The sequence below is a fragment of the Belonocnema kinseyi genome, chromosome 4 (genome assembly GCF_010883055.1).
Source record: "Belonocnema kinseyi isolate 2016_QV_RU_SX_M_011 chromosome 4, B_treatae_v1, whole genome shotgun sequence".
NCBI lineage: Eukaryota > Metazoa > Arthropoda > Insecta > Hymenoptera > Cynipidae > Belonocnema > Belonocnema kinseyi.
The window spans coordinates 49,330,597-49,357,466 of record NC_046660.1 but is presented as its reverse complement, the minus strand read 5'-3'; the positions used below and the strand labels follow the sequence as shown (position 1 = coordinate 49,357,466).

The 26,870-nt window shown below is 24.4% G+C and overlaps 1 protein-coding gene across 5 annotated transcripts in view; it reads right to left on the bottom strand.

Moving 5' to 3' along the window:
* LOC117171743 (tyrosine-protein phosphatase 99A) overlaps positions 1-26,870 on the bottom strand; it is a 117,093-nt gene that overhangs the window by 57,416 nt on the left and 32,807 nt on the right. For all 5 annotated transcript variants that reach the window (XM_033359332.1, XM_033359333.1, XM_033359334.1 and 2 more), the window contains exons 2-3: positions 18,161-18,361; positions 6,118-6,398 (exon numbers count right to left, since the gene is read on the bottom strand). In XM_033359332.1, coding sequence (XP_033215223.1) covers positions 6,118-6,398; positions 18,161-18,361 — 482 coding nt within the window. The remainder of the gene's footprint in view (positions 1-6,117; positions 6,399-18,160; positions 18,362-26,870) is intronic.

Below are 26,870 nucleotides of genomic sequence, written 5' to 3'. Positions count from 1 at the left end.
TTGTACAGCGTACAAAACAACTAGTACATTGCATTAAACGTAAGATTCGGAATTATCATCTGCAATCATTAATCATTTCGTGTTTAGATAATTGAAAAAAATAGAAAATAAACGTACTTTGTACAAGATTGTACAACATCGTAAAATGTACACACCGGTGTGGCGTACAACATCGTAAAATGTACAAGATCGTAAAATGTACAAGATCGTAAAATGTACAAGATCGTAAAATATACATAATTGTAAAATGTACAAAATTGTAAAATTTACAAAATCGCACAGCGTGCAACATCGTAAAACGTACAACCTTGTACAGCGCACAACATCGTAAATTGTAAAAAATCGCACCACACCGTAAAATGTAGAAAATAGTGCAGCGTACAACATCGTAAAATGCACAAAATCGTCAAATGTAGAAAATCGTAAAATGCACAAAATCGCACACAGTGCAACATCGTAAACCGTACAAAATTGTACAGCGTACATCACCGTATGTTGCATACATCCTGAAATTCGGAATTGTCTGCAATCATTTATTTTTTTGTGTGAAGATAATTTAAAAAACAACTAGAAAACAAAGTAAATTGTACAAGATTATACAGCATCGTTTGGTACTACATAGTACAACGCACAAAATCGTACAGCGTACAACAGCGCACATTGCAGATTCGCAATTTTCGTCTGCAATCATTAATCATTTCGTGTTAAGACAAATAAAGAATAAATAAATAAAATAGAAAGCAAACATACATCTTACAACATTATTCGTACAAAATCGAAACACATCGTATAACATCATTACGTGTTTAGAATTTTGTTTGGAAACTATAAGGCAAACGTAAATCGTACAACATCATACAACGTTGTTTCGTAAACAATCGTAAAAACTTCGTATCGTACAAATTGGTACAATACCTTACATCGCTAGGGGGTTGAAATTTCGTGATTTGACAATTTCAAAAGAAAATGTTAAGATTTTTGTTTAGTAGTATATTTTAAAAAAATTCTTGTAATTTTAATCATCATATTGAAATATTTTTTTAATGAAATTAGGGGATGCTTATTTTTCCCAATAAAAAAAATCCATTAAGCTACCAGTATTAATTAGTTTAGGTGGCTTCAAGAACACGAATTTGTTATTCAAACATCTACAGTTTTTTATATATTTTAGACGTAACAATCTTATTTTCGAATTTTACTGAATTTTACTATCCAGTTCCGAAATCTGTCGGAAAACATAAAAAAGGTTCCAAATCAATAAAGAGGCGACGATTTGTTTTAAAATATCAAGTCATTTTCAAAAAAAACCCACAATCATGGTATTTTTTCTTAGTTTGGTCTTCTATAAGGAAGATATCCTAGGAGTTTTATGCGGGCTAAAAAATGTTCGTGTCAGTAGAATTGTTTTTCATATAAGAAAATTTTTACATTTTTTCGGAAACAAACAAAAGTTCATACAAAAATTCATACAAAAGTTTATACATGTTCTACAAGAATATTTCTAGTAATTATTGCAGCAATAAAATCCTACACAACACAAGAAAAACAAAGTTTAATTTTCAAAAATATTGTCTTCTTTTAAACCAAAAACAATTTAAAACCCTAAAAAAAACTACAGATTTATAAAAGTCTAAGTTTTATGTTTTTTTTTAAAATGAAATCAAGCTTGATAACTGCAAAGGTTGGAATTTTTTTTAAAACTCCTGGTTTTCGTGTTAATGGAAATAAATAAAAAAGAAAACATTGGAAAATTTGAAAAAATATTGCTTTTCGTAGTCTTCACAACTGCAATTGGAAGAAACCTTTATGCGGAAAAAATGAAGATTAAGTGACTTCTAAAAATTCAAGTAGGCTGTTAGTACACCCAACCGCTCAAATATATAAATAAACACATAATCTCAATAATTAAAAACCTGAAAAATTAACAAATAGCTATATAAAAAAAATAATAAAGTAATAAACAACTAAAAAATCTAAAAGGAACGTCCAGTTTTCATATTATTCATAATTATACAAATCAAAAACAAAAAAAATGATTTCAAAAGTACACCTTTTTCTTTTCTCTTTTTTTCTTTGTAGTTTTCTTTTAATTTCAATTGGGACATTTTAGGTCATTTTCGTGCCAAAACTCATATCTCTAGAATAAAAAAATAGTTTTCTATGATTCTAAAGATTTAAATGATATTATCACTCTTGTATTATCAAAGAAGAAACTTTTTTATGAAAAAAGTTTAAAATTTAAGAAAAATATATTTTTTAATAACAATTTTTTGCGCTTAAGTTACAAATTTTTTAAAATGGTTAAATTTTAATAAAACATGAATTATTACTTCGTAGAATCTCATTCCCTACAACTTTACAGGTTCCAATCTTAAAAATAAGTAGAAAATCCTCAAATATATATTTTTTTTTAAAAAAGGTTTGTTTTGAAATTTTTTTTTATGATTTCACGCATAGAATTATTTTAAAATTCAAAACAGTAGAGCTGTAGAGAAAGTTTTCTTGGGAAAAATAACCCATCATTGATTAAAATTCAACTTTGTTTCAAAAACTAAATTTAGCGGTAGCAGGAAAAAATTAAAATACAAACAACATTATTACAATAAAAGTTGTTTGTAAGTCTTACCTTTTTCATTAGAAATAATGTTTTGTAATTAAAATAACATCAGTCATATTATTTTAATTCTTAAAAGTATAGAAAAACGACCTTTTCAGATATGATTTTATCACAAATGCATTTGTTTATTAAATGCCAAATTTTATTGTTAGACTTCTGTTTAGATTTTTTTATTTATTAAAATTATAATGTGTTTAATATTTTTAATGTATAGATTAATATCCTAAGCTTTAAGCGGTTAAAAAATGCTTACGTAAAAAATTGTGTCATATTTTCTGATAGCGTTTTGCAGAAATGAGCATATTTCTAAAAACAATGATATGTTTCGTACTACATAAATAACTCAGGAATGCTTACGTAAACTAATTATCTCTTTTAAGTTCCTAGGCTCATTTTAAAGATAAGATTTTACAGCTTTATTTAAACCTGCCACTAATGGTCTGAAACTAATTTCTTTTTAATTGTAAGAGAGATAAACGACAAAGTTTAAAAAATATATAAAACTCGTTCAAATGAAAAAAAATCAAAATAACTTGAAAAACTAAAGTTTCTATACTAAATTTTTTCCCACTATTTTTTGAGAAATTATTCAAATGGTAGAAAGTAAATACAAATTTTTTTAAATGCGAAATAAAAAGATTATTGATAACTTAAGACGATCTGGATTTGTCAAATTCCAAGGTATTTAAAAAAATAACAATGAATTTTCAAGACTTTTTAAAATTTTGCAGTAGATTTCATATAATTTCAAAGGAATTTAAAGGATTTTTAAAAGATTTCAAGGTATTTTTAGTAACTAAAAATTTTCAAGACATTTCTAGGAATTTTAATTATTTAAAGGGAATCAAAAAAACTTGTTATAAGGTTTTTACTTTTAATATATTCGTAAATACTCCAGAGGATTTTGTAATATTTTTGAGGATTTCAATGAATTTAAAAATTTTAGAAACTCTTAAGATACTTTAATAATTTTTCCATTATTTCAGGAAATATCACCAGATTTCATATAATTTTACGAGAATTTATAACATTTTAACGGATATTCGAATTTTCAGGGCCTTTTAAAAGGCGTCAGGGAATTTTCAATTTATTTTAATACTTTTTGGGAATTGCAAAAAATTTTGAACACTGTAGGGTGTTTTTAAAATTGCAAGAAATTTGCAAGGGCTTTACGAAATATCAAGGGGGGATTTCAAAAGATTTAACCGGATTTTAAATATTTTAGAGAATTTTGAAATATTTTAAGGAATTTCAAGGGATTTTAAAGGTTCTCAATACAGGATTTTAATAAATTTCCCAGAATTTCAAAGGATTTTATCAAGGTATTTTAAAATATTTGAAGGCACTTCCAAAGAATTTAAAAACTTTAAAGAAATTTCTAAAGATTTGAATTATTTTTAATCAAATATAAACCCTGACTTAAAAAGAAACTAAAAATTCAACAAAGTAGTTAAATTTTTACACATACAGTTGAATTTTCAAATGAAAAAGAACTGTTTTTAAAAAATAGTGGAAACTTTCAACAAAAGAGATGAATTTTCTTCTAAAAATATGAATTTTCAAAAAGAAAAAAAAATCCAAGAAAGAAGAGAGTTCTACGGAAAAGATGAATTTTTAAATTAAAAATACAAATTTTCAAAAAGATAAAATGTTGAATTTTATCCAAACAAGATTTAAGTGCACTTTTCAACGCCAACATATGAATTTTAAGCAAAAAGTAATTTTATTATTAAAGTAGTTGAATTTTCGACCAAAAAATACGAATTTTCAACAAAACAGTTGAATTTTCAACCAAAAAGGATGATTTTTTAACTAAATTGTTGAATGCTCCAGCAATAAGTTGCAATTGTATCTAAGAAAGATGAAATTTCTACTAAAACAGATTCATTTTTAATTAAAAAGACAAATTTTAAAACATTTTTGAATTTTCATCCAGAAAATGGTTCAGTTGACTTTCTAACGTCAGAATATGAATTTTAGTTAAAAAATCAATTTTCTATGAAAAAAGTTTAATTTTCAACCCAAAAATACGAATTTTGAAGAAAACAGTTAAATTTTCAGACGAATTTTTAATTCAAAAAGAAACATTTTTAAAAAATATTTGAATTTTAATTTTAAAGAATATTTTAGTTGGCTTTTCAACAAAAAATATTTATTTTTAAAAAGAAGTAAGTTTTCTATGTAATAATCGAATTTACAACTAAACAGTTAAATTTTCAACAAAACAAATGCATTTTGGACCAAACAGTGGCATTTTTATCCAAGCAAGATGGCATTTTGACTAAAATGGATGAATTTTCAAATCAAAAAGATAAATTACAAAAAAAAAATGTTATTGAATTTTTATTTTAAAAAATATTTCAGCTGCGTTTTGATCAAAAAAATATTTGCAAAAAAAAGCAGTTTTCACCAAGATACTTGAATTTTTAATTTTAAAAGACAAACTTTCAGTAAAATAGTTTATATTTCAATAAAAAAAAGGATGAATTTTGAAGAAAATTGTTGAATTTTTAAGCAAACAGTCGAATTTTCATCGAAAAAAATTAAATTTCTACTAAAACAGATGAATTTTTAGACCAAAAAGACAAATTTGAACAAAATTGTTTTGAACAAAATTGTTGAATTTTAACCAAACAGTTGCATTTTTATCCAAAATGATGAAACTTATACTAAAACAGATGGATTTTTAAATTTAAAAAACAATTTTTCAAGGAAATATGTATTTGAATTTTTATCCAAAAATAATTTCAATTTGACTTGTAAACACCAAAATATTATATTTTATCGAGAAAGTAAATTTTCTAAGAAAAGAGTTGAATTTTCTACATCAAAATATGAATTTTCAAGAAAAGAGTTAACTTTTCAATAAAAAAGGACCAATTTTGAATAAAACTGGTAAATTTTCAAACATATAACATTTTCAACTTAAACGATAATCTTTAGGAGGAAGCAACGGCAAAAAATGAATATAAATAAATACAAGGCAAATAAATTACTAACAAGCATATTATATCAAGTTTACAAAAAAAAATAATTTTCAAAATTCCTTAATTTTTCCCTGAGCAATTTTTCATTTTCAATTGTTAATTACTTATTAAATTAATTTATAATAACAAAGAACTAAAAAATCTGAAAAAAAACTTCCAATTATTATGTTATTCACAATTACACAAGTCAAAAAATATTTTTTAAAAGTCTTACACAAAAAAATAAAAATTAAGATATGTGTTCATAAAATAAAATTAGAATTTTTTAAATCTTTTATTTGTGTTCTTAATAAATGATTACGCAATTTAGGACGCATCATCAACTGTAGAAATTCCCTGAATTTTACCAGATTTTTTTCTAAATCCCTGACTTTTCCCTGAACAATAAAATTTCCTGACTTTTTTTAAATTGTTGTGGGCTAAGTTTTTTTTTTCATTTTGAACAAAAGGCAATTTAGGTCCTTTTTTGAAAAACCGTTTCAAATATAAAAATATACAAAAAATGGTACTCACTCCACTCTCGACATGGCTTGTATCAGTTGAAAGTTCGATTTCCTCATAGGTTTTTGCATTTTCCGTTTTATAGTTTATGTAATAATAATCAATAGAATTCCAATAAGTCACGGGTCGAGCCCACTGGACATAAATTGCATCTTCAGCTTGGCAAGTGAGATTCAAAATTATTGGAGAGATGGGTCCAGCAATATCGGTTCTCTGCATTATATGATCAGATGGTTCACCCTCATTTTTCCAAGTGAAGGCTTTTACCCATATGTTGTATTCGGTATAAGGTTCTGAAAAAAGAGGAAAGGTATTTTTTCACAAGTTTACAGACTTCACAGCCCAAAATTCAATCAATACAGAGGAAATAGGGTGATTTTTTAATAATAATAGGGGAATAATAGGGGAATAAAATATTAAAAATAATATTAATATAAATAGCGTATTGAATGCGATCTGAAGAGCCATAAACCTCATGCGATATCAAATATTTCAATGGAGTTTAAGGAATATTATCAAGAACTTTACAAGAATTTCAAAACATTTCAAATATTCTTGGCTATTTTAAAAAAGATTTTAAAGATTCAAAAAGATTCCAGGATATTTTCAAGAAATTTTAATAAATTGAATGTATTTCAAAAGTATTTGAAATATTTTCGGGTATTTTTACATATTCCAAGGTATTTCCAATAGATTTTAATGAATTCAAATGATTTCAGAATATGTAAAATATTTGAGAGTATTTTCAAAGATTCCAAGGAATTATCAACAGATTTCAATAAATTAAAGAGATTCCAAATATTTCGAATATTTTGATATATTTTAGGGTATTTAAAAAGATTCCAGGGCATTTTCAAGAAATTTCAATAAATGGATATTATTTCAAAGTATCTGAAGTATTTTATGATATTTAAAAATATTCCAAGGTATTTTCAATAGATTTCAATACATTTAAATGATTTGAAATTATTTAAAATATTTTAGAGTATTTTTCAAGATTCCACGGCATTTTAAAGAAATTTCAATAAATTAAAAATATTTCCAATAATGAAAAATATTTTAGGCTATTTTCAAAGATTTCAAGGAATTATCAATAGATTTCAATAAATTGAAGGTATTTCAAATATTTAAATATGTATTTTACGGCACATAAAAAGATTCGAACGTATTTTAAAGAAATGTCAATAAATTAAGAGTGTTTCAAAGTATTGCAAATATTTTACGATATTTTTAAATATTCCAAGCAATTTTCCATACATTTCAATACATTGAAATTATTTCAAAGAATTTGAAATATTTTAGAGTATTTTTCAAGATCCCAAGAAATTATCAATAAATTTCAATAAATTAAAAATATTTTAAATATTTTCATTATATTTTAGAACACTTAAAAAGATGTTCATATATTTTGCGGTATTTTTAAATATTCCAGAATTTTTCAATAGATTTCAATGCATTTAAATGATTTCAAAGTATTATAAATATTTTAGCGTATTTTCAACGATTCCAATAAATTGAAAATATTTAAAAGTATTTAAAATATTTTTGGGTATTTTCAAAGATTTTAAGGATTACCAATATGTTTCAATAAATCAAAGGTATTTCAAATATTTTTTTATATATTTTAGGACACTTAAAAAGATTCGAACGTATTTTCAAGGAATTTCAATAGATTGAAAGTGTTTATATATTTTACAGTATTTTTTACTATTCCAAGTAATTTTCCATACATACATTGAAATTATTTCAAAGCATTTGAAATATTTTTCAAGATTCCAAGAAATTATCAATAAATTTCAATAAATTAAAAATATTTTAAATATTTTCATTATATTTTAGAACACTTAAAAAGATGTTTATATATTTTGCGGTATTTTTAAATATTCCAGAAATTTTCAATAGATTTCAATGCATTTAAATGATTTCAAAGTATTATAAATATTTTAGCGTATTTTCAACGATTCCAATAAATTGAAAATATTTCAAAGTATTTAAAATATTTTTGGGTATTTTCAAAGATTTTAAGGATTACCAATATGTTTCAATAAATCAAAGGCATTTCAAATATTTTTATACATATTTTAGGACACTTAAAAAGATTCGAACGTATTTTCAAGAAATTTCAATATATTGAAATTATTTCAAAGCATTTGAAATATTTTCGAGTATTTTTAAAGATTTCAAGGAATTATCAATAGATTTCAATAAATTAAAGGTATTTTATATATTTTCATATATATTTTAGAACACGTAAAAAGATTTTTATATATTTTGCGGTATTTTTAAATATTCCAAGCAATTTTCAATAGGTTTCAATAAATTGAAATGATTTCAAAGTACTTGCAGTATTTTATTGTATTGTCAAAGATCCCAAGAAATTATCAACATATTTCAATAAATTAAAGAGATTTCAAATATTTGAAATATTTTGATATACTTTAGGCTTAGGGCATTTGGAAAGATTCCAATGTATTTTCAAGAAATTCCAATAAATTGAAAATATTTCAAAGCATTTAAAATATTTTAGGGTATTTTCAAAGATTGCAAGGAATTATCAATAGGAAATAAATTAAAGGTATTTCCAATATTTTTACATATATTTTAGGACTCTTAAAAGATTTGAACGTATTTTCAAGAAATATCAATAAAATGAAAATGTTTATATATTTTATGGTATTGTTAAACAATTCCAAACAAATCCAAACAATTCTCAGAAGATTTCAATACATTTAAATCATTTCAAAGTATTAAAAATATTTTAGAGTATTTTTAAAGATTCAGAGGAATTATCAATAGATTTCAATAAATTAAATGTTTTTCAAATATTTTGATATATTTAAGGATATTTGAAATGATTTGAAGGTATTTTCAAGAAATTCCAATAAATTAAAAATATTTCAAAGTATTTAAAATATTTTTGGCTATTTTCAAAGATTTCAAGGAATTAAAGGTATTTCAAATGTTTTTAACATATTTTAGGACACTTAAAAACATTCGAACGTATTTTCAAGAAATTTCAATAAATTGAAAGTGTTTATATATTTTACAGTATTTTTAAATATTCCAAGCAATTTTCAATAGATTTCAATACATTTAAATGATTTCAATATATTTATAATATTTTAGAGTATTTTCAAAGATTCCAAAAAATTATCAATAGATTTCAATAAATTAAAGAGATTTCAAATATTTCAAATATTTTCATATATTTTAGGGCATTTAAAAATAATCCAAGGTATTTTTAATAAATTTCAACAAATTGAAAGTATTCTTAAAGTAATCTTAAGGTATTTAAAATATTTTATAGTAATTTCAAAGATTCCAACGAATTATGAATATATTTCAATGAATTAAAGGTATTTGAATTATTTTGATATTTTTAGAGCAATTGAGAAGATTCAGAGGTATTTTCAATCAATTGAAACTATTTTAAAGTACAGTGAAACTCTATAATAGCGCTCCCTTCTATAGCCGTTCCGAAAATTTACGCCGCACCGCAGGTAGGTGCAAAAGAAGCTGCGCGCGTGCGCGGGGTCTGCGGTTGTCATTCAGAAAAGCACTCAGGCATGAACAAACAAAAGCATTTTCAATAAATTGAAAGTATTTCACAGTATTTAAAATATTTTAGGGTATTTAAAAAGATTCTAAGGATTTTCTAATAGATTTCAATACATTTCAATGATTTCGAAGTATTTGAAATATTTTAGAGTATTTTAAAAAATTCCAAGCAATTATCACTAGATTTCGATAAATTAAAGGTATTTCAAATATTTTAATATATTTTAGTGTATTTAAAAAGATCCCAAGGTATTTTTTTTAATTTCAATAAATTGAAATATTTCAAAATATTTGAAATATTTTAAGGTATTTTCTAAGATTTCAAGAAACTTTCAATAGATTTCAACAAATTGAATGGACTTCTAACAATTTCTCTACGGGATTTTGAAGCATTTAATCAATTTCAAAAGATTTCAAACGATTTTGAAATATTTGAAATATCATGGGATATTCAAAAATATTCCAATGGATGTTATGTAGATTTTAATGAGTTGTAGATTTCAAAGCATTTTTAATATTCCAGGGTATTTTCAAATATTTTCTATAAATTTAAATGATTTCAAATGATCTGAAATATTTTAGGGTATTTTCAATATGAAAAGATATAATTTCTTATGATTTCAAGTCGAAATATATTGCATTTTCAAGAAAATCAAAAAACAGTTGACTTTCAAATATATACATTTTCAACCGAAAAAGATTAAATTTCTGCAAAAATAGATTAATAGTTAACCAAATGGACATTTCTAACTACAAAGATGAATTTTTAACCAAGAAGATCAATCAGAGACAAAAAATAAATAAATTTTTAACTAAAAAGATTAATTTTCTGACCAATGAGATGAATTTTCACAAAATTTTCTATCAAACAGTTGCATTTTTAACCAAAAATATTAAATTTCTAAGAAAATAAATCAATTTTTAACCATATTCAACTTTTTCCACTAAAAATATGGGTTTTAAACTAAGAAGATTAATTTTCGATCAAAAAAGTTTAAGTTTTTAATAATAAAGTTCCACTTTCAACCAATGAGTTCAATTTTCAAACAGAACAAACGAATTTTCAACAAAATAGTTGAATTCTCAACCAAAATAGATTTAACATTTTTACAGTAATAGATAAATTTTTAATCAAATTGTAATTTTTAACAAAAAATGTCAATTTTCAACCAAAAAGATTCATATTCTATAAGAAAAATGCATTTTTCAATCACATAGTTTATTGTTCCACTTGCACCTAAGTGGTTCAATTTCCAACCGGAACTGACGATTAATCAAAAAACTAGTTGAATCCTTAATCAAAAAAAGATCCATTTTTTAATAATATAATACATGATTCCATTTTCATCCAACTAGTTCCATTTTAAATAATAATAGATGAATTTTCAAATAAAATAGTTGAATCCTCGTCCAAAATAGATTAATTTTTAACATTTTCATTTTTAATTCAAAAAAAAAAAATATGTTTCTATCAAAATAGCTGAGTTTCTAACCAAACTTGAATTTTCAAGAAAACAGATGAATTATTAACCAAAAGAATTTAGTTTCTACCAAAAAATAAACTTTCTAAAAATCAGTTGAATTCTCATTCCGAAAATATAAGTTTTTAACAAAAAAATTAATTTTCAATATAATAATATAAGTTTGAAATAAATAGTAGAATTTTTAAACCAAATAATTTAATTCTGAACAAAAAATATAATACGAGACTGATTAACAACCAAAAAAGTTGTATTTTCTTATTTAAATCAGTCAAAATTTAATTGATTACATTAATAAAGCATATTTTCACTGAACAATAAAAAATTTCTACTGACAAAACAGTCATTTAAAGAGATTAAAAAGTCAATATTTCTGTCTGATTCGAATAGTCACTAGGAATTTTTGCTTTTTCAGAAATAGAAGTGTTAAAATGCTTAATTTAATTCTTACATTTTAATAAATGATTAAAATCAACCATAAATGACTGATTATCACATTGAAATTTACGGATTAAATACATAAAAATGAATAATTTTATTAGTCACAGTTACTGATTATATCATTCAAAATTATGGATTTAATTAGAGAAAGTCACTGATTACGCCATTTAAAACGACCCCTTTAATCGATGAAAGTTAGTGTTTAGATCATTTAAAATGATTGATTTGGTAAGTTAAAAATTAATCTTTTTGGTTTAATGAAACTATTTTTTACTTAAAAGAAAAAAATTTTTTGGTTGCAATATCAACTATTCAATTTCTCATGCAGAATTCATATCAAATTAAAAATCTGTTTTGTTGTTAAAGATTCCTGATTTTAGTTGACAAATCATCGCTTTGATTGAACATTAATTCTATAAACTCTATTTTGTTGAAAATTAGTCTTTATTTGTAGAAAATAAACCTTTCAGTTAATAAATCATCTTTTTCGTTAAATTCAACTGTTTTTTATTCAAAATTTTACTAATTGGCTTAACATTGTACTACTTACTTGAAAGTCGATCTACTGTGTTAAAAATTAGTTTTTTACTTGACAATTTTTCTCTTTGATATGGTTGAATATTTCCTTTGTTAGAAAATTAACTTTGTCAATTTGATTTGCAAATTCAAGGATGTTGTTGAAAATTCAGTTATTTTGTGGAAAATTGATCTTTTTTAGAAAAAAAATGGGTTGCAATTTAAAGCGCTTCAATAAAAGTTTAATTTATTGGTCAATGATTCACAATTTTATTTGCAAATTCATCATTTTAGTTAAAATTTGAAGTAGTTTGTGTTAAAACTAGAACTACTTGGTTGAAAATTTATTTTTTTAGTTGATGATTCATAATTTGAGTTGCAAATGTATCTCGTTGTTTCAGATTTTAACTACCTGTTTGAAGATTATTTTAAATTAATTTTATTTTAAGAAAATTTAACTTGACTGATTTAATCAGTGAGTGAAATTGTCTAATTTGAAGAACTAGTTTTAGCTTAGTAAAGTAATTTTCTATCATTAAATAAATTTAACATCAGTAATAACATTTGCTATCCTATCAAACTAGATTTGCATAACTGTTTCTCAAATCTTAGAAACAGCATAAAAAATTGAAATTGCTTTACAATTTATGATTTGTGTGTCTCAGTTCTATGGTATCTAGTGGAACGGAATTGTCATAAAGCGTATTCCACTTGTTGCAAAGAGAGGCTCGATTTTATTGCAACCCAGAAATCGAATAATAATTATTGCTTCTGAGGCGCTGGAGAAAACGAGAAAGCTTCAAAGATGTAAAATTGTAAACAGTAATCAGTCGTAACCCAATAATCAGAAATCTGCTCTCGATAAACGAAGTTCTTCCATAGACTCCAGTTAACATTCTTACTTTAAAAAATTCGTATCAGTTAATACCAATTTTATTCAACTCAAAAACTTTGACACTAAAAACTTTCACGAATTTATCAAATTAGACTTACATCTGTTTATTAATTTTATTAAAAAAATCTTTAAATACGTAGAGTAAAAAAAAGCAAATTTTTAACCAAATTGTGCGAAAGCCTTAAAACAAGAGGAGTGTAATTAACCCTTAAAGGACATACTGGGTCTAAATCACCCAGCGACTTATTTACGCTTTAACAAAACGTATCAAATTTAAAAAAAAATACAACATATGGCGCCAGATTAACAAATGAAATCAAAACCTATTTTTCTATGTCATTGTCACATAATGTTGATTTTTATCATTTTTATACGCAGTTTAAGATCAATAAAATAGTTTAATCACGTAAAGTACGGTGTTTCATTTTTCATTGAATTGAAGCTATTGTTTTTTAGAATAAATACCTTTTTTTTGGAACGAACACTGCAAGACTAATTTTATTTTTGAACCGCTGTATCTCAGAAGCATTCAGGTACAATTTTAAGTAAAAATATCAAAAACTTAAAAAGCTATGAATTTTAGAGTGAAAGTAGTCATCTTTTAATTTTTTCCAAGAAGGTTTTTTTTTAACTACTTTATATTTAAAAAACTGTTATGAAAATTTCATCTCCTTAAACTAGATAGATTAAACATCATTAATTGATTTTCTTATAAAAAACTATCCAATACCGTCGGCACAGCACACGTTTGAATACCCTTGGGTACCTAACACCCAGTACGTTCTTTATGTAATTTTACGGCTCTTCAAGTCATTTTTTAAAATTGATAATAAAATTTAAAGGGATTGTAAAGAATTCCTCAAAATTAATAAGAATTTAAAAGGATTTCATAGGATTTTAAAGTTTTTGGGGTATTTTTAATGATACCAAGAGATTTCACAAAATGTCAACAGACTTTTATCGGATTTCCATACATATAAAAAATTCCTATACATTTTAAAAAATTTCAGATGATTTCCATAATTTAAAAGAATTTTAAATATTTTCAAAAAGGACTGCTAATTATCTTCCCAAGATCTTAAAGTATTTCAGAGGACTTAAAATATTTAAAAGGATTTCAAGGATTATCATCAAGAGCTTTGAAAAACTTCGAAAGATTTCAAAGGATTTTTAATATTTTACAGTATTTTAAAAGATTAGTTCGTCCGAATTTTGAATATACTTTTAATAAATTAAAGTGACTTTAAAGCTTTTAAAATATTTTGATGTAATTTAAAAGATTAAAAGGAATTTTCAAAATGTTTGAAGCAATGAAGAAGATTTCAAAGGATTTAAAATTTTTAGGGTTTTTTAAAAGACTCCAAGAAATTTTAAGTATAGCTCAATAAATTGAAGAGATTTCTTTAAAATATTAAAGTATTTTATAAAATTGCAAGGAAGTTTGAAGAGCTGGGAAAAATTTCAATGAATTTGAAATGCGACAAAAAATTGAAAATACCCGAATTCTCAACAAAATACATTTTTATCCGAATATTTCAATTTTTCAACTGAAAATATCAGTTTTTAAACAAAAGTGCAGGGTCTGAATTTTCATTAAAAAAAATTAAATTGCAATAAAAAATGAACAACCAAAGAATATGACGTTTAAAAAAAAATTGATTTTCAAGATAAAAAAATTATTTTTCAATCCAAAAAGATTTTTTCAACAAAATAGCTGAATGTCACAACTGAAAATTGAGTTTTAATAAAAAAAATCCTCTGAAAAACAGTAGAGTTTTCAAGACAAAAATACGAATTTTCTTTAGAAAAATAAAAGTTGAATTTTCAACCCACAAATATGAAAGTTCAGCAAAAAAGGTCATTTTCAACCAAAAACTTAAATTTTCAGTAAAAAAAAAAAATTATTTTAATTCCAAAAAAGGAAATTTTTAACAGAGTAATTTATTTCTCCCCCAAAGAGACTAATTTGTTAGAAAATAGTTGAATTTTTAGTCTAAAAAAACATCTGTTTTTAACTAAAAATGGAATTGATCATTAGATTGTGGTTGAAAAACAATTATTTTTATTTAAGAAACGCAATTTTTTACAAAACAGCCGAGTTTTTAACCCGAAAATACGAAATTTGAACAAAAAATTGAATTTTCGAACAAATAGTTGAATTTTCAAGGCAAAAAGACAATTTTTTTACAAAACAGTTGAATTTTAACCAAAAAGATTATTTTCTATCAAAAAAGTCAAATTTTTAAGAAAAAAGTTGAATAACTCTAAAAAACATCAATTTTTAACCAAAAATGGAATCGTTACATTTTCGTTGAAAAACAATAATTGCGAATTCAGAAAAACGACTTTTTTTTACAAAAAAGCCAAGTTTTTAATCCAAAAAGTAGCATTTTATTTTTTAATTGGATTTTCGACCAAATTATTGCATTCTCATGGCAAAACGACGAAATTTTCTACAAAACAGTTGAATTTTGAACCCAAAAGATTATTTTCTAACAAAAAACCGAATTTTTAAGCAAATAGTTGAATTTTTAGTCTAAAAAACATCACTTTTGAATTTTAAGCAAAAAGATTTGAATTTTCGCACGAATTGTTAAATTTTAAACAAAAAAAAAAAAAGAATTTTTACAAAACATTTAATTTTGAACCAAGAAGATTATTTTCCACCAAAAAAAAACGAATTTTCTACAAAATAGTTGAATTTTTAGTCTAAAAACATTACTTTTGAATTTTAAACAAAAGGATTTCAATTTTCGACCGAATTGTTGAATTTTCAAAGCAAAAAAAATAATTTTTCACAAATCATTGAATTTTGAAGCAAGAAGATTATTGTTCACAAAAAAAGACGAATTTTCTACAAAACAGTTGAGTTTTCAACCAAGAAAATTATTTTCTAACAAAAAAACGAATTTTTAAGCAAAGAGTTGAATTTTTTTTCAAACATCAGTTTTGAAATTTTAACCATTTTTAAAAATTTTGGACCAAATTGTTAAATTATCAACGCCAAAAAAAAGAATTTTTTTACAAAACACTGAATTTTCACCCAAGAAGATTGTTTTCTGACAAAAAATACGAATTTTAAGAAAGTAGTTGAATTTTTTGTATAAAAAGCATACATTTTTAACCAAAAATGGAATTTTTACATTTTCTTTGAAAAACCAATGATCTTGAATTTAGAAACACGATTTTTTGTACAAAACAGCCGAATTTTCAATCCGAAAATATGAATTTTTGATAACAATATTTTGAATTTTCGATCGAATTATTGAATTTTTAAAGGAAAAGAAGGTTTTTCAAGCAAACACAAAAAATACTAGGAAATTGATGCACTTAATATAAACGAGCTTCCAAAAATGATTCCAGTTTGACTTTTGAACATCAAAAATGATATTTTGTCGAAAAAGTAAATTTTTTACGAAAAGAATTGAATTTTCTACACCAAAATATAAATTTTCAAGAAAACAGTTGAATTTTCAATAAAAAAGGACGAATTTTTAACAAAATTGGTAAATTTTCAAACAAATAATAAAATTTGTAACCTAAAAGATATTCTTTAGGAGGTAGCAAGGGCGAAAAATAAATATAAATAAATACAAGGTAAACAAATGACTAACAAGCATATTATATCAATTGTTACTTAATTATTAAATTAATTTAGAGTAATAAACAACTAAAAAATCTAACAAAAATCTTAAAATCATCATTTTTTTCACAATCACACAACTTAAAAAATATTTTTTAAAAGTCTCTGAAATAAAAAATTGAAATTAATATATATGTATTTATAAAATGAAATTAGAATTTTTAAAATATTTTATTTGTGTTGTTAATAAATGATCACGCAATGTAGCTCACATCATCCACTGTAGAAATTCCCTGACTTTTGCCAGATTTTTTTTGAATCCCTGACTTTTTTATGACCAATAAAATTTCCTGACTTTTTAAAAATTGTTGTGAGCTAAGTTTTTTTTCATTTTGAAAAAACATTGAATGTTGAACCAAGAAGATTATTTTCTACTAAAAAAGAATTTTCATTGAAAAACAATTATCTTGAATTGAAAAATGCGATTTTTTGTACAAGACAGCCGACTTTTCAATCCGAAAATATGATTTTTTATCAACAAAATTTTGACTTTTCGACCGAATTATTGGATTTTCAAAGCAAAAAAAAAACGGTTTTTCAAGCAAACACAAAAAATACTACGAAATATACAACGTAAAAAGTATTTCATAGATGTACTATATTTAAACTGTACGAATGTATTATATTCAACTAACTGAATTTTCTATAAATTATGTGAATTTTCAATCCCAAAATATAAATGTTTAACAAAAAAGTTAACTTTCAACCAAATAGTTAGTTGATTTCCCAAGAAATGTTTCATAAATCAGTTGATTTTTCGATTTTTTACACCGATTTACGAACCTGACCGTGAAATCAGTATCTGAATTCAATTTCCAAAATTATATGTACATATGTTTTATGTATTTAGCAATGTATTTTGATACTTTTCTATTAAAATTTTTACTCTTTTCCACTTAGTATAAAAATTTATTAATAAATTATATTTTAAAAAATAAAAGATTGAATTAGAACGTACTAGGCAAAAATTATTCAAACATTTCAATGCAAATACATTATTGTTATGAATTAAATTACTGTTTTAATGATTTACCGAAATATTTTGATGCGCTGATTTACAAAAATGGCCTTGAAAGTACCCGCAAAAGTCATTGTACAAAAATTATGTTTTTTCACAATATTTAATTACATAATCTCAAAGTACAGAAGCAAAAAGCATTACTGATTTATCAATGTATTTTAGTGAAATATGATTGAATAATAACAATTATTATATTATCGGTTTAGCCACTCGCGGTTTCCTAGAGATACTAGCCCCCGCAGTTTCTCAGCGCGCAAAGCAAGAGGCAGATGCGACTCTTGACTGAAAAACAGCAGCAGTGCAGCGGAAAGGCGCAGTACGCAGTTACTCAAATGCGCAGATAGCGCAATATTATGCATTCCAATTGAAAACAGTTTAGACAGCCCTATATAAAAGTCTAATCTTCTTTTAGGGCTTTTTCACGATTATAGTACACATGTTAACTTTTTAAAAATTAATATTTATAAATATTTTTTTCTAATAAATAAATAAATACTTACGAAGTTTCTCGAGAGTGAATTGGAGATGCTGGGGGTCTTCTTCAGAGAGTTTGTAGGTATTGACATCTGTGTAATTGGAATGCATGTAATAAATTCGATAACCTTTGATAGCCCCATTCGCGTATTCGGGCTTGGACCATAACAATTCTATGGTGGAGGATGTAATTCCACGTGGAGCAAGGTCCAATGGTTTACTCGGAACTGTAATCAAACAAAAATTATATTCATAACGTGCCGCAGATAACAAATGCAATTTAATATTATTCCATATGTAACTGGGGCATATCCTCTTTCAACGTTAGCATTTTTCGGTAAACATCTCTACTCAAGATCTTCCATCTCATCTTTTGCACCGTTTGCAAAAAAGCAACTTTTCTCCCAACGTCAATATTGAAGGAGAAGAAAAAAATTCAAGAATGAAAGCGGATTGCGCCATTTACGATTAATTATCGAATAATTTCAAAAATACTCGAAACAATTTGAAACTATTATTGTCGGGAAACTCGTGTTCGTGATTGGAGGAAGCTTTCTTTTTTTTCATTAAAAAAACATAGAGTCTGAAATTTTTTTATCAGGAATATAAGGTTACTTAAATACTATGTTTAACAACAATAATATTATTAGTAATCAATGAAACAAAGATTCCCAGCACTTTGATGTACAAAACATAGTGTGATAAGTTTTGAAGATTTCTAAAAAGAAGGCTTTTTTCGGAATTCTTGAATTTTTCAAGAGAATGAAAAAAAAATCATTGGGAAATTTAAACTGATTTTTTTTTGCAAAAATAAATTGGAAGAGAAAATTGAAAGAGAAAATTGGCAGCGAACTTAATTTTTTAAAATAATTTCCTAAAATTCCGAAAAGAATGTGAACGATTACAAGCCCAAATTTTTCGATTGGCAATATCACAAAGTTTTTTCAAAAATTCTATGAAGTTTAAGAGACATTTAGAAATTTTAAAAAGAATAAATATAAATTTAAAACATAACAACCTTTTAAAAAGTTACAAAGCAAGACCATTTTTAAATATTTGAAAATAATAATCTGGAAGTTACCTAACAATGTTGACAGGTTTGACGATAATAAAAAAATTTCTTAAAATTTCTGGGAAAATTTAAACTGATATTTTATTTCGAAAAATTAAGTTTAAGTGAAATTTTAAAACGATATTAAAACACCTTAAATTATTTCCTACAATTTCTAAAAATAATGAGGACGAATTTAAAGCCGAATTTCTCAATTAGCGTCATTACAAAGTTTTATAAGAAATTCCAATAATGTTAAGAGACATTTAGAAGTTTCGAAAAGATTCAAAATTTGAAAAACATTTTCAGCTGAAAACATTTCAAAGAAGATAGAAAAAACGTACATTTTTTAGTATTTTGGAATAAAAACTTTCACGCTTCAATTTTTTGAAAGGTTCCATGATATTAAAGAAATGTCTGAAAATTCCTGGAAAAATTTAAATTATTCAAAATTTTAAGAAACTTTTTGAAAACTTCGAGTAATTTTAAAAGATATTTATAAGGTTTGAATGTTTTGAAAATTATTAAAAAATAATTCGAAATTTGAAAAGATTTTCATAAAATTTCGTTAACAATAATACATGAATTTTCAAAGAAATATGTCATCCAATAGTTAAATTTACAACCAAAGAAATTAATGTTCAACCATAAAGGTGAATTAGTCATCAAGAAGATTAATACAATACCAGAAAAGACCAAGTTTTAACTTAATACAAAAATTTTCAAACAAATAGTTCATTTTTAAAAAAAATTCATCTAAAATAATAAATCATCAACCAAAAAGATGAATTTTTAACAATTTACTTGTACTTTCAACTAATTAGTAGAATGTTAAACCAAAATTCAGGAAATTTCTAATATAAAGCATCAAAACCATCGAATTTTTAATTGTAAAACTTGAAAGTTGCATAATTTTTATTTTTTACTTTTCAAAATAAGAAATATTTATTTTTGAAGATTTAAATTTCGAAGATCTATAATTTTGATGATTTTAAAAATTAAAAGTCAAGGCTTCAATTCTAAATCTTCCAAGCTATACATTCTTTAAATGTATATCATCAAATTCAGAAAATTTTAAATTATAAAACTTAAAACTTGCATATGATATAATTGTAAATCTTAAAAATTAAAAAATCTTCGATTAGTTTAAATATATACAAATTAAGTTCTACAAGTTATAAAAGCTACAATTAAAAATACTGAAATGAAAATTCCTAAATTTTGATTACTTTGATGGTTTTTAAAATCAACAATCAAGTTTTCCAATACAAATCTTCCCAGTTTCAGAAATATCGAATATGAAGCATCCAAATTACAGAATTTAAAAAAATTTAAAGTTGCATAATTTTTCTTTTTTAATTTTATAAGTTAATAATTCGAAAGATGCAAAAATGAAACTTCTGACATTTTGGTGATTTCGATGATCAAGTCAAGTTTTCAATTCGAAATCTACCAAATTCAAGAAATTTCGGATATAAAGCATACATATTACAGAACATAAATTTAATTTTTCAATTTTCACCATTACAAATCCTTCTAGAATTTTAAAGAGTTACAACTAAAAACTATTCAATTTGAAAGACGCAAAAAAAAACTTCTGAAATTTTGATAATTTAGATGATCAAAAGTCAAGTTTCAAATTCTAAGTCTTTCAATTTACGAAATTTCAATGCAAATCATCCAGTTTACAGAAACTTCAAGTGTAAAATTTAAAATTTGTAAATTTCATGTTGTAAATTGTCAAAATTAAAAGTCCTTCAACTCAAGTTCTACAAGAGTTACAATTAAAAACTCTGAAATAAAAGTTCTTAAATTTTAATAATTTCTATGATTTTGGAAATAAAAAATTAAGTTTTTCCTTCTATATAATTCATCAACATTACAAAATTCTGAATTATGAATCTTGAAAGTTGCATACTAATTTTTTATTTTTCAAAATCACAGACTCTTTAACTGTAACCCTCACAGCCTAAACTGGATGTAATACACCCGGACGATATTTTCGGCTCGCTATATAGTGGTTTCAGTTGTGTGAAAATATTTATAGTAATATTCTGAATTCATCTGATTAATTTTATACCATTTGGAAGATTTACAACTGAATACTGTTCAATTTAAAAGATAAAAATATATAAATAAAATAATAAAATAAACAAAAATAAACAAAATAAGTATAAATAAACTTAAAAAATGTTGGTGATTTTGAAAATGAAAAGTTTGCAATTCTAAATCTTCCAAATTTAAGAAATTCAAAATGTAAATCATCAAAATTACATAATTTTTAATCTTGAAACATAAAACCTACATAATTTTTAATGATAAATTTTTAAAAACTAATAAAATTTGAATATGTTAAAGTCCCAATTAAAATTACAATGTTTTCTAGAAAAAAAAGTATGTAATCTTTTCCAGTGATGACAGACTATGATAAACTGTATAATCGTAATTAGCAAAACACTGTAATCGGAAAAGCAAATGCTATGAGTCAATAGGTATCGGGCGAGCGTCGACATTTACATTAGAATTAGCATGAATTAGATAATACTAGCAATGCACAGTGACTATATAAAGTCTGCAGGTCACAATCATGCAAAAAACGATGCTTACATACAGTAAATGAAAGCACCGGATGCACATATAAAGTGCCTTCCCTTGTTCAAATTCTTATCGCGGAAGTAGACTCACAGAAATATAATTTCACCAATTCTCTCCCAATCAAACTACCATAATAAATAATTAGATTTTGATTTTAAATATTAAAAAGTGGAGAAATTATCTAACATTTGGAGAAACATGAAAAAATTTGCTTCGGCCCGGATTTGAACCCGGAACACCACTATCCATGAGTAAGGGCGTTTACCAATAACGCCAACGCGACCTCAGCAAATTCTTTCTTGTTTCTCGTACATTACATGGTGGCATTGGACTCCATCGCTTTAACTTGTGAAAAATTTTCACCGAATCAGAATATTTTTTGTAATTTATTGTTTCTCGTTTCTCCAAATACTAAACCAGTAATCGAAATTATTTATTATTTAACATAAGCAATTAATTAATGTCCATGACTTATGCGTTAAGAATTGGTAAACACACCGCTCATGGATGGTAGCGTTCCCGGTTCAAATCCGGGCAGAGGTAAATTTTTTTTGTTCATTAAACATTATTTATATGAAGGAATTATTTCAATGTCGAAATGTGTATTAAATAAAAATGTCAAAACTCAGACGTTGACGTATTTAAATGGTACGGGACGTGAACAACTAGAATATTTTTTTCCGGAATAAGACAAAGATTGCCGACTAGACGATCATTACGCAAAAAAATCTTCAGACGAGAAAGTTTTGTTTGTACTGTATGGGCTCACGTCTCCTGAGAGATTTCAATTTCTTCACTGAGGATATTCTCGAGGTTACTTGAAAGGATATTACCTACACTTTGACCTCCGCAAACTTACTCGCACAGTAGCAGTGCTTTGTGCTAAAAAAAATGAGAAGATTCATCGCGAGATGGAGCTAATGCAAAATTCAAGAAACTTACTATTGCTCTCTACGTTTTCTGAAAAGCCTTCTCTACCTTTTCTCCATTCTTAAAAGTTGAAATAAAAAAAAATTATTTTACCTTTTTCGAATAGTTCTATTTTATTCTCCACATTGATAGGAAATTGAAAACTTTATTATTGAATATTTTCTTTTGTCTCGCAAAATTTTTAAATATAAATATAAACTTAATAATAATACAAAACATTTGTGTTTTATATTTTTTATTTCTAGAAAATAATATGAAAGAAAAACATACACGATAATTTTTGATAATCAGTCTGGCCCATTCCAGTTTTTATTTTGTTCAAATATAATTTTATTAAATCTATTTTTAATAGGGCTCTAAAGCCCTGTTCTCAGTAACTATTTAATATGTAATTAGACATGTGCCAGTTGCATTTCTGTACAAAAATGCCAATTTCAAAGAGAATCCCCTACAACATACCCTAAAATTGCTCAAATATTATAAATTTTCTTTAAAACCTATCATTTTTCCAAAATTGTAACTCTTCTTGGAAATCTATATAGATTTTGGGTAAAAAACAAACGCATACCTTAAAATTGTTCAAACAAATAGTTGAATTTTCAACTGATGATGATGAATGTTTGATCAAAATTTAAATTTTCGGTATAAAAAGCAATTTACAAGAAACACAATTACAACAAAATAGTTCAATTTTGAATAAATAAAAAAATGATTTTTTAACTGAAATAATAAATAATCAACCAGAAAGATGAATTTTTAACAATTCACTTAAACTTTCAAATAATTAGTTGAATTTTAAACCAAAAAAATTTTTCAGTCGATATTCGCGAAAAACGAAAATCTTGCAAATTTAAGCAGTCAAGCAAATATTGAATTAGATAAATTTTTCATACTGAACATTCCAAATTCAAGAAATTTCGATTATAAAGCATTAAAATTACGGGTTTTTTTAATTTTAAAACTTGAAAGTTACATATTTTTTGTTTTTTACTTTTCCAAATTAAGAAATCTTTCATTTGAAATATATAAATTACAAAGATCTATAATTTTGATGATTTTAAATATCAAAGGTCAAGTCTTAAATTCTAAATTTCATAATTTTTTTCTAGAAAATAATATTTTAAAAAAACATACAAAATATTTTTATTAACCAGTCTGGACCATTTTAGTTTTTACTTTGTTTAGACAATATCATTTTATTAAATCTATATTTAATAGGGCTCTAAGGCCCTGTTCTCAGTTACATTCCATATTAAAAATTAATACAATTACGTTATTCAAACAAAATAAAAATTCAGATGGGCTAGGCAGACTTGCCCTTACATATTTTAAACAATTTGTCAAAATTTCAAAAAAAAATTTACATTTTTTAAATTATAAAAGCTGTCCACTATTGAATACGTGACAGTTGCATTTTTGTATAAAAATGCCCATTTTTGACGAAAATCCATACAACAGACCCTAAAATTGTTCAAAAATTATAAATTTTCTCTAAAACCTATTTTTTTTTAATAAGAGATCTTATCTAAAAAATATTAACATAACCTATAATTGTTTCAAAATTGTAACTCTGCTTGGAAATCTATATATTTCCGATAAAAACCAAACATAACCTAAGATTGTTCAAACATTTTTCATAATTTTTTTTAATTCAATGATTTTTTTATTAAAAGTAACAACTTTCGGTATAAAACGGAAACAAAACCAAAAATGTACAAAAATTGTAAATTTAATGATTCTCAATGATATATTACGATTTTTTGAAACTAACAGTACCAGTTTTCGACGAAAAACACATAACATAACCTTACATTGTTCTAAAATTGTAAATATTCTTTTAACTCTATGTTGATAAATCGTTTAAAATCTGTTAGCTGAACCTACAATTAATTAACAAATTTATTTTCTTTGAAATCAAATGAGCTTCGAAATCGAATGATGTTTCATCTGAAGAAACGACTTCCAGTTTTGATATAAAAAAATTTCAACTGTGGAAAATCCAATCAGGTTTTGAACAACAATGGTGGCAAAAATAAAAATTAATTAATTAAATTAAATAATAAATCAATAAAATATTAATACATTTACAGCGCTTTTTTTCTTTGAATTTTTTCATCATATATGTTAGAAAATCAATATCTTTAAATGACTAAATATTATGATGATTCAATATTCATTTAATTATTCTTTCAACTTATTACAAATTAAATAAAAACTGTAATAAAGATACCAATTAAAATTAAGTAGAAAAGTAACTATGAAAATGAGTTTTTCAACTTTATCACAGACTAAAAGGAGATAAGGAAAAGAGCTTAAATAAGTTTTACAACATAGCGAAGTAACACTGACTCATGTTAAGTATGTCCCCATCTCTCTGACTCAGCCATCAATTAAAGCTTGAATTATTGCAATTATACCACAAAAAATAAATCATTCATTAACAATTTTCTTTCTTCAAATGATTAACCTTTGGTCATTTATGATTTTGACTCTACAAATTCTGCAATAAATTTTAATTACGATATTTAGAGGTTTCACGATGATAATAAAAAAATTCCCATAATTCATGGAATACATCAAACTAATTTTGTATTTTGAAAAATTAGTTTTAAGATATTTTTTTTTCATTTCAATATTTCAAAAGATTTTCAAAATTTTTATGATTTTGACTCATCAAATTCTACAATGAAGTTTAATTACGATATAATAAATTCAAAATGTTGTGATCTTTTATAATTATTAAACAAAAAAGAAATGCTGAAGAAATAAGTCATTTCACACTTCTTTGGTTTTTGTTCACTTTTTCAAATTCAATGGGGAGACGCGAAACCTTTCCTATGCTCAGTTTTCATTTTTTCTCTCTAAAATATGCGCGTGTCTTTGATGTCTGAAAACATGTTACAAAGCCTTTGAAAATATCCCCCTGTATGTAAAAAGAAGTGTTTCATACACTTCTGCACTTCACTTTTTTATTCTAGACTTACAATGTGTCTATGGATCTTGAGATTTTTTTCAGTAGTCACAAAATGACTGAAAATAGTCCAAATAATAACAATTATTAAAAAGCACACGGCACAATTTTCAAATAAAAAAAAAAAATATATATATATTTTAATTTTTGGGAAAATTTAAACGGAATTTTTATTCTATTAAATAAATTTAAAGACAACATTGACAAATATTTCAAACAATTTTCTGAAATTTAGAAAAAGAATGGGAAAAGTTTTCAAGAAAAATATTTCAATTAGCAAGATAACAAAATTTTATAAAAAGTTTGAAAAACAATTTAAAAAGCTTCACGATAATAAAAAAATTCTCTCACTTCATTAAATAATTTAAACTGATTTCATATTTTTAAAAATTAATTTTAGGATAATATTTTTTAAAAATGTTAAGCATTTGAAAAGATTTCGAACATTTTTAAAACAGAATCTGCAAGATTAGATAGCAAGTATTTTAATTCTTCAGAATTTGAAGCAAATTTTTAGAAGAATTCGAAGAATTTTAGAAGATATTTAAAAGGTTTGAAAGTTTGAAAATGGTTCAAAAATTATTTTAAGTTCGAAAAGATTCCTAGCAATTTTAAACAAAATGTAAATTTTCGAAGATTTCGAGAGAAAAAGTGAATCTTTTCAAAAAGTTTGAAAGGTTTCAAGGAAATAAAAAATTTTCTTGAGATTCCTGAGAAGAAGATGATTTCAAAAAGTTTCAAAAGATTTCAAAATATTATAATTTCAATTTGTTTCTACAAATTTAAAAAATATCTGGAAAATTTGGGTCAGTTTTTTTCATTTTGAAAGATTTTCCAACATTTTAGTTAAAGTTCGAATCAGTTTAAGTGAAATTTATTTTCAAAACTTCTAAAAGTACTAAATATTTTTCAAAATGACTCGCATTTTTCCTAAAATTGTACAAATTCTGAAAAATAATAAATTATCCTTCTTCAATATATCGAATAACAATTTAGGTGAATTTTTTTCTTTATGACTGAAAAATCTTTTTTTGGTAAAACTGAAACTAATTGGTGACAAAAGTTTGTCTCTTTGGTTTGAAGATGAATATGTTTTTGTTGAACATTCCATTATTATGTTGAAAATTTGTGATTGATGCTTAAAAATGCAAATGATAGAAACTTAATTTTTTTGGTCGAGGATTCAACT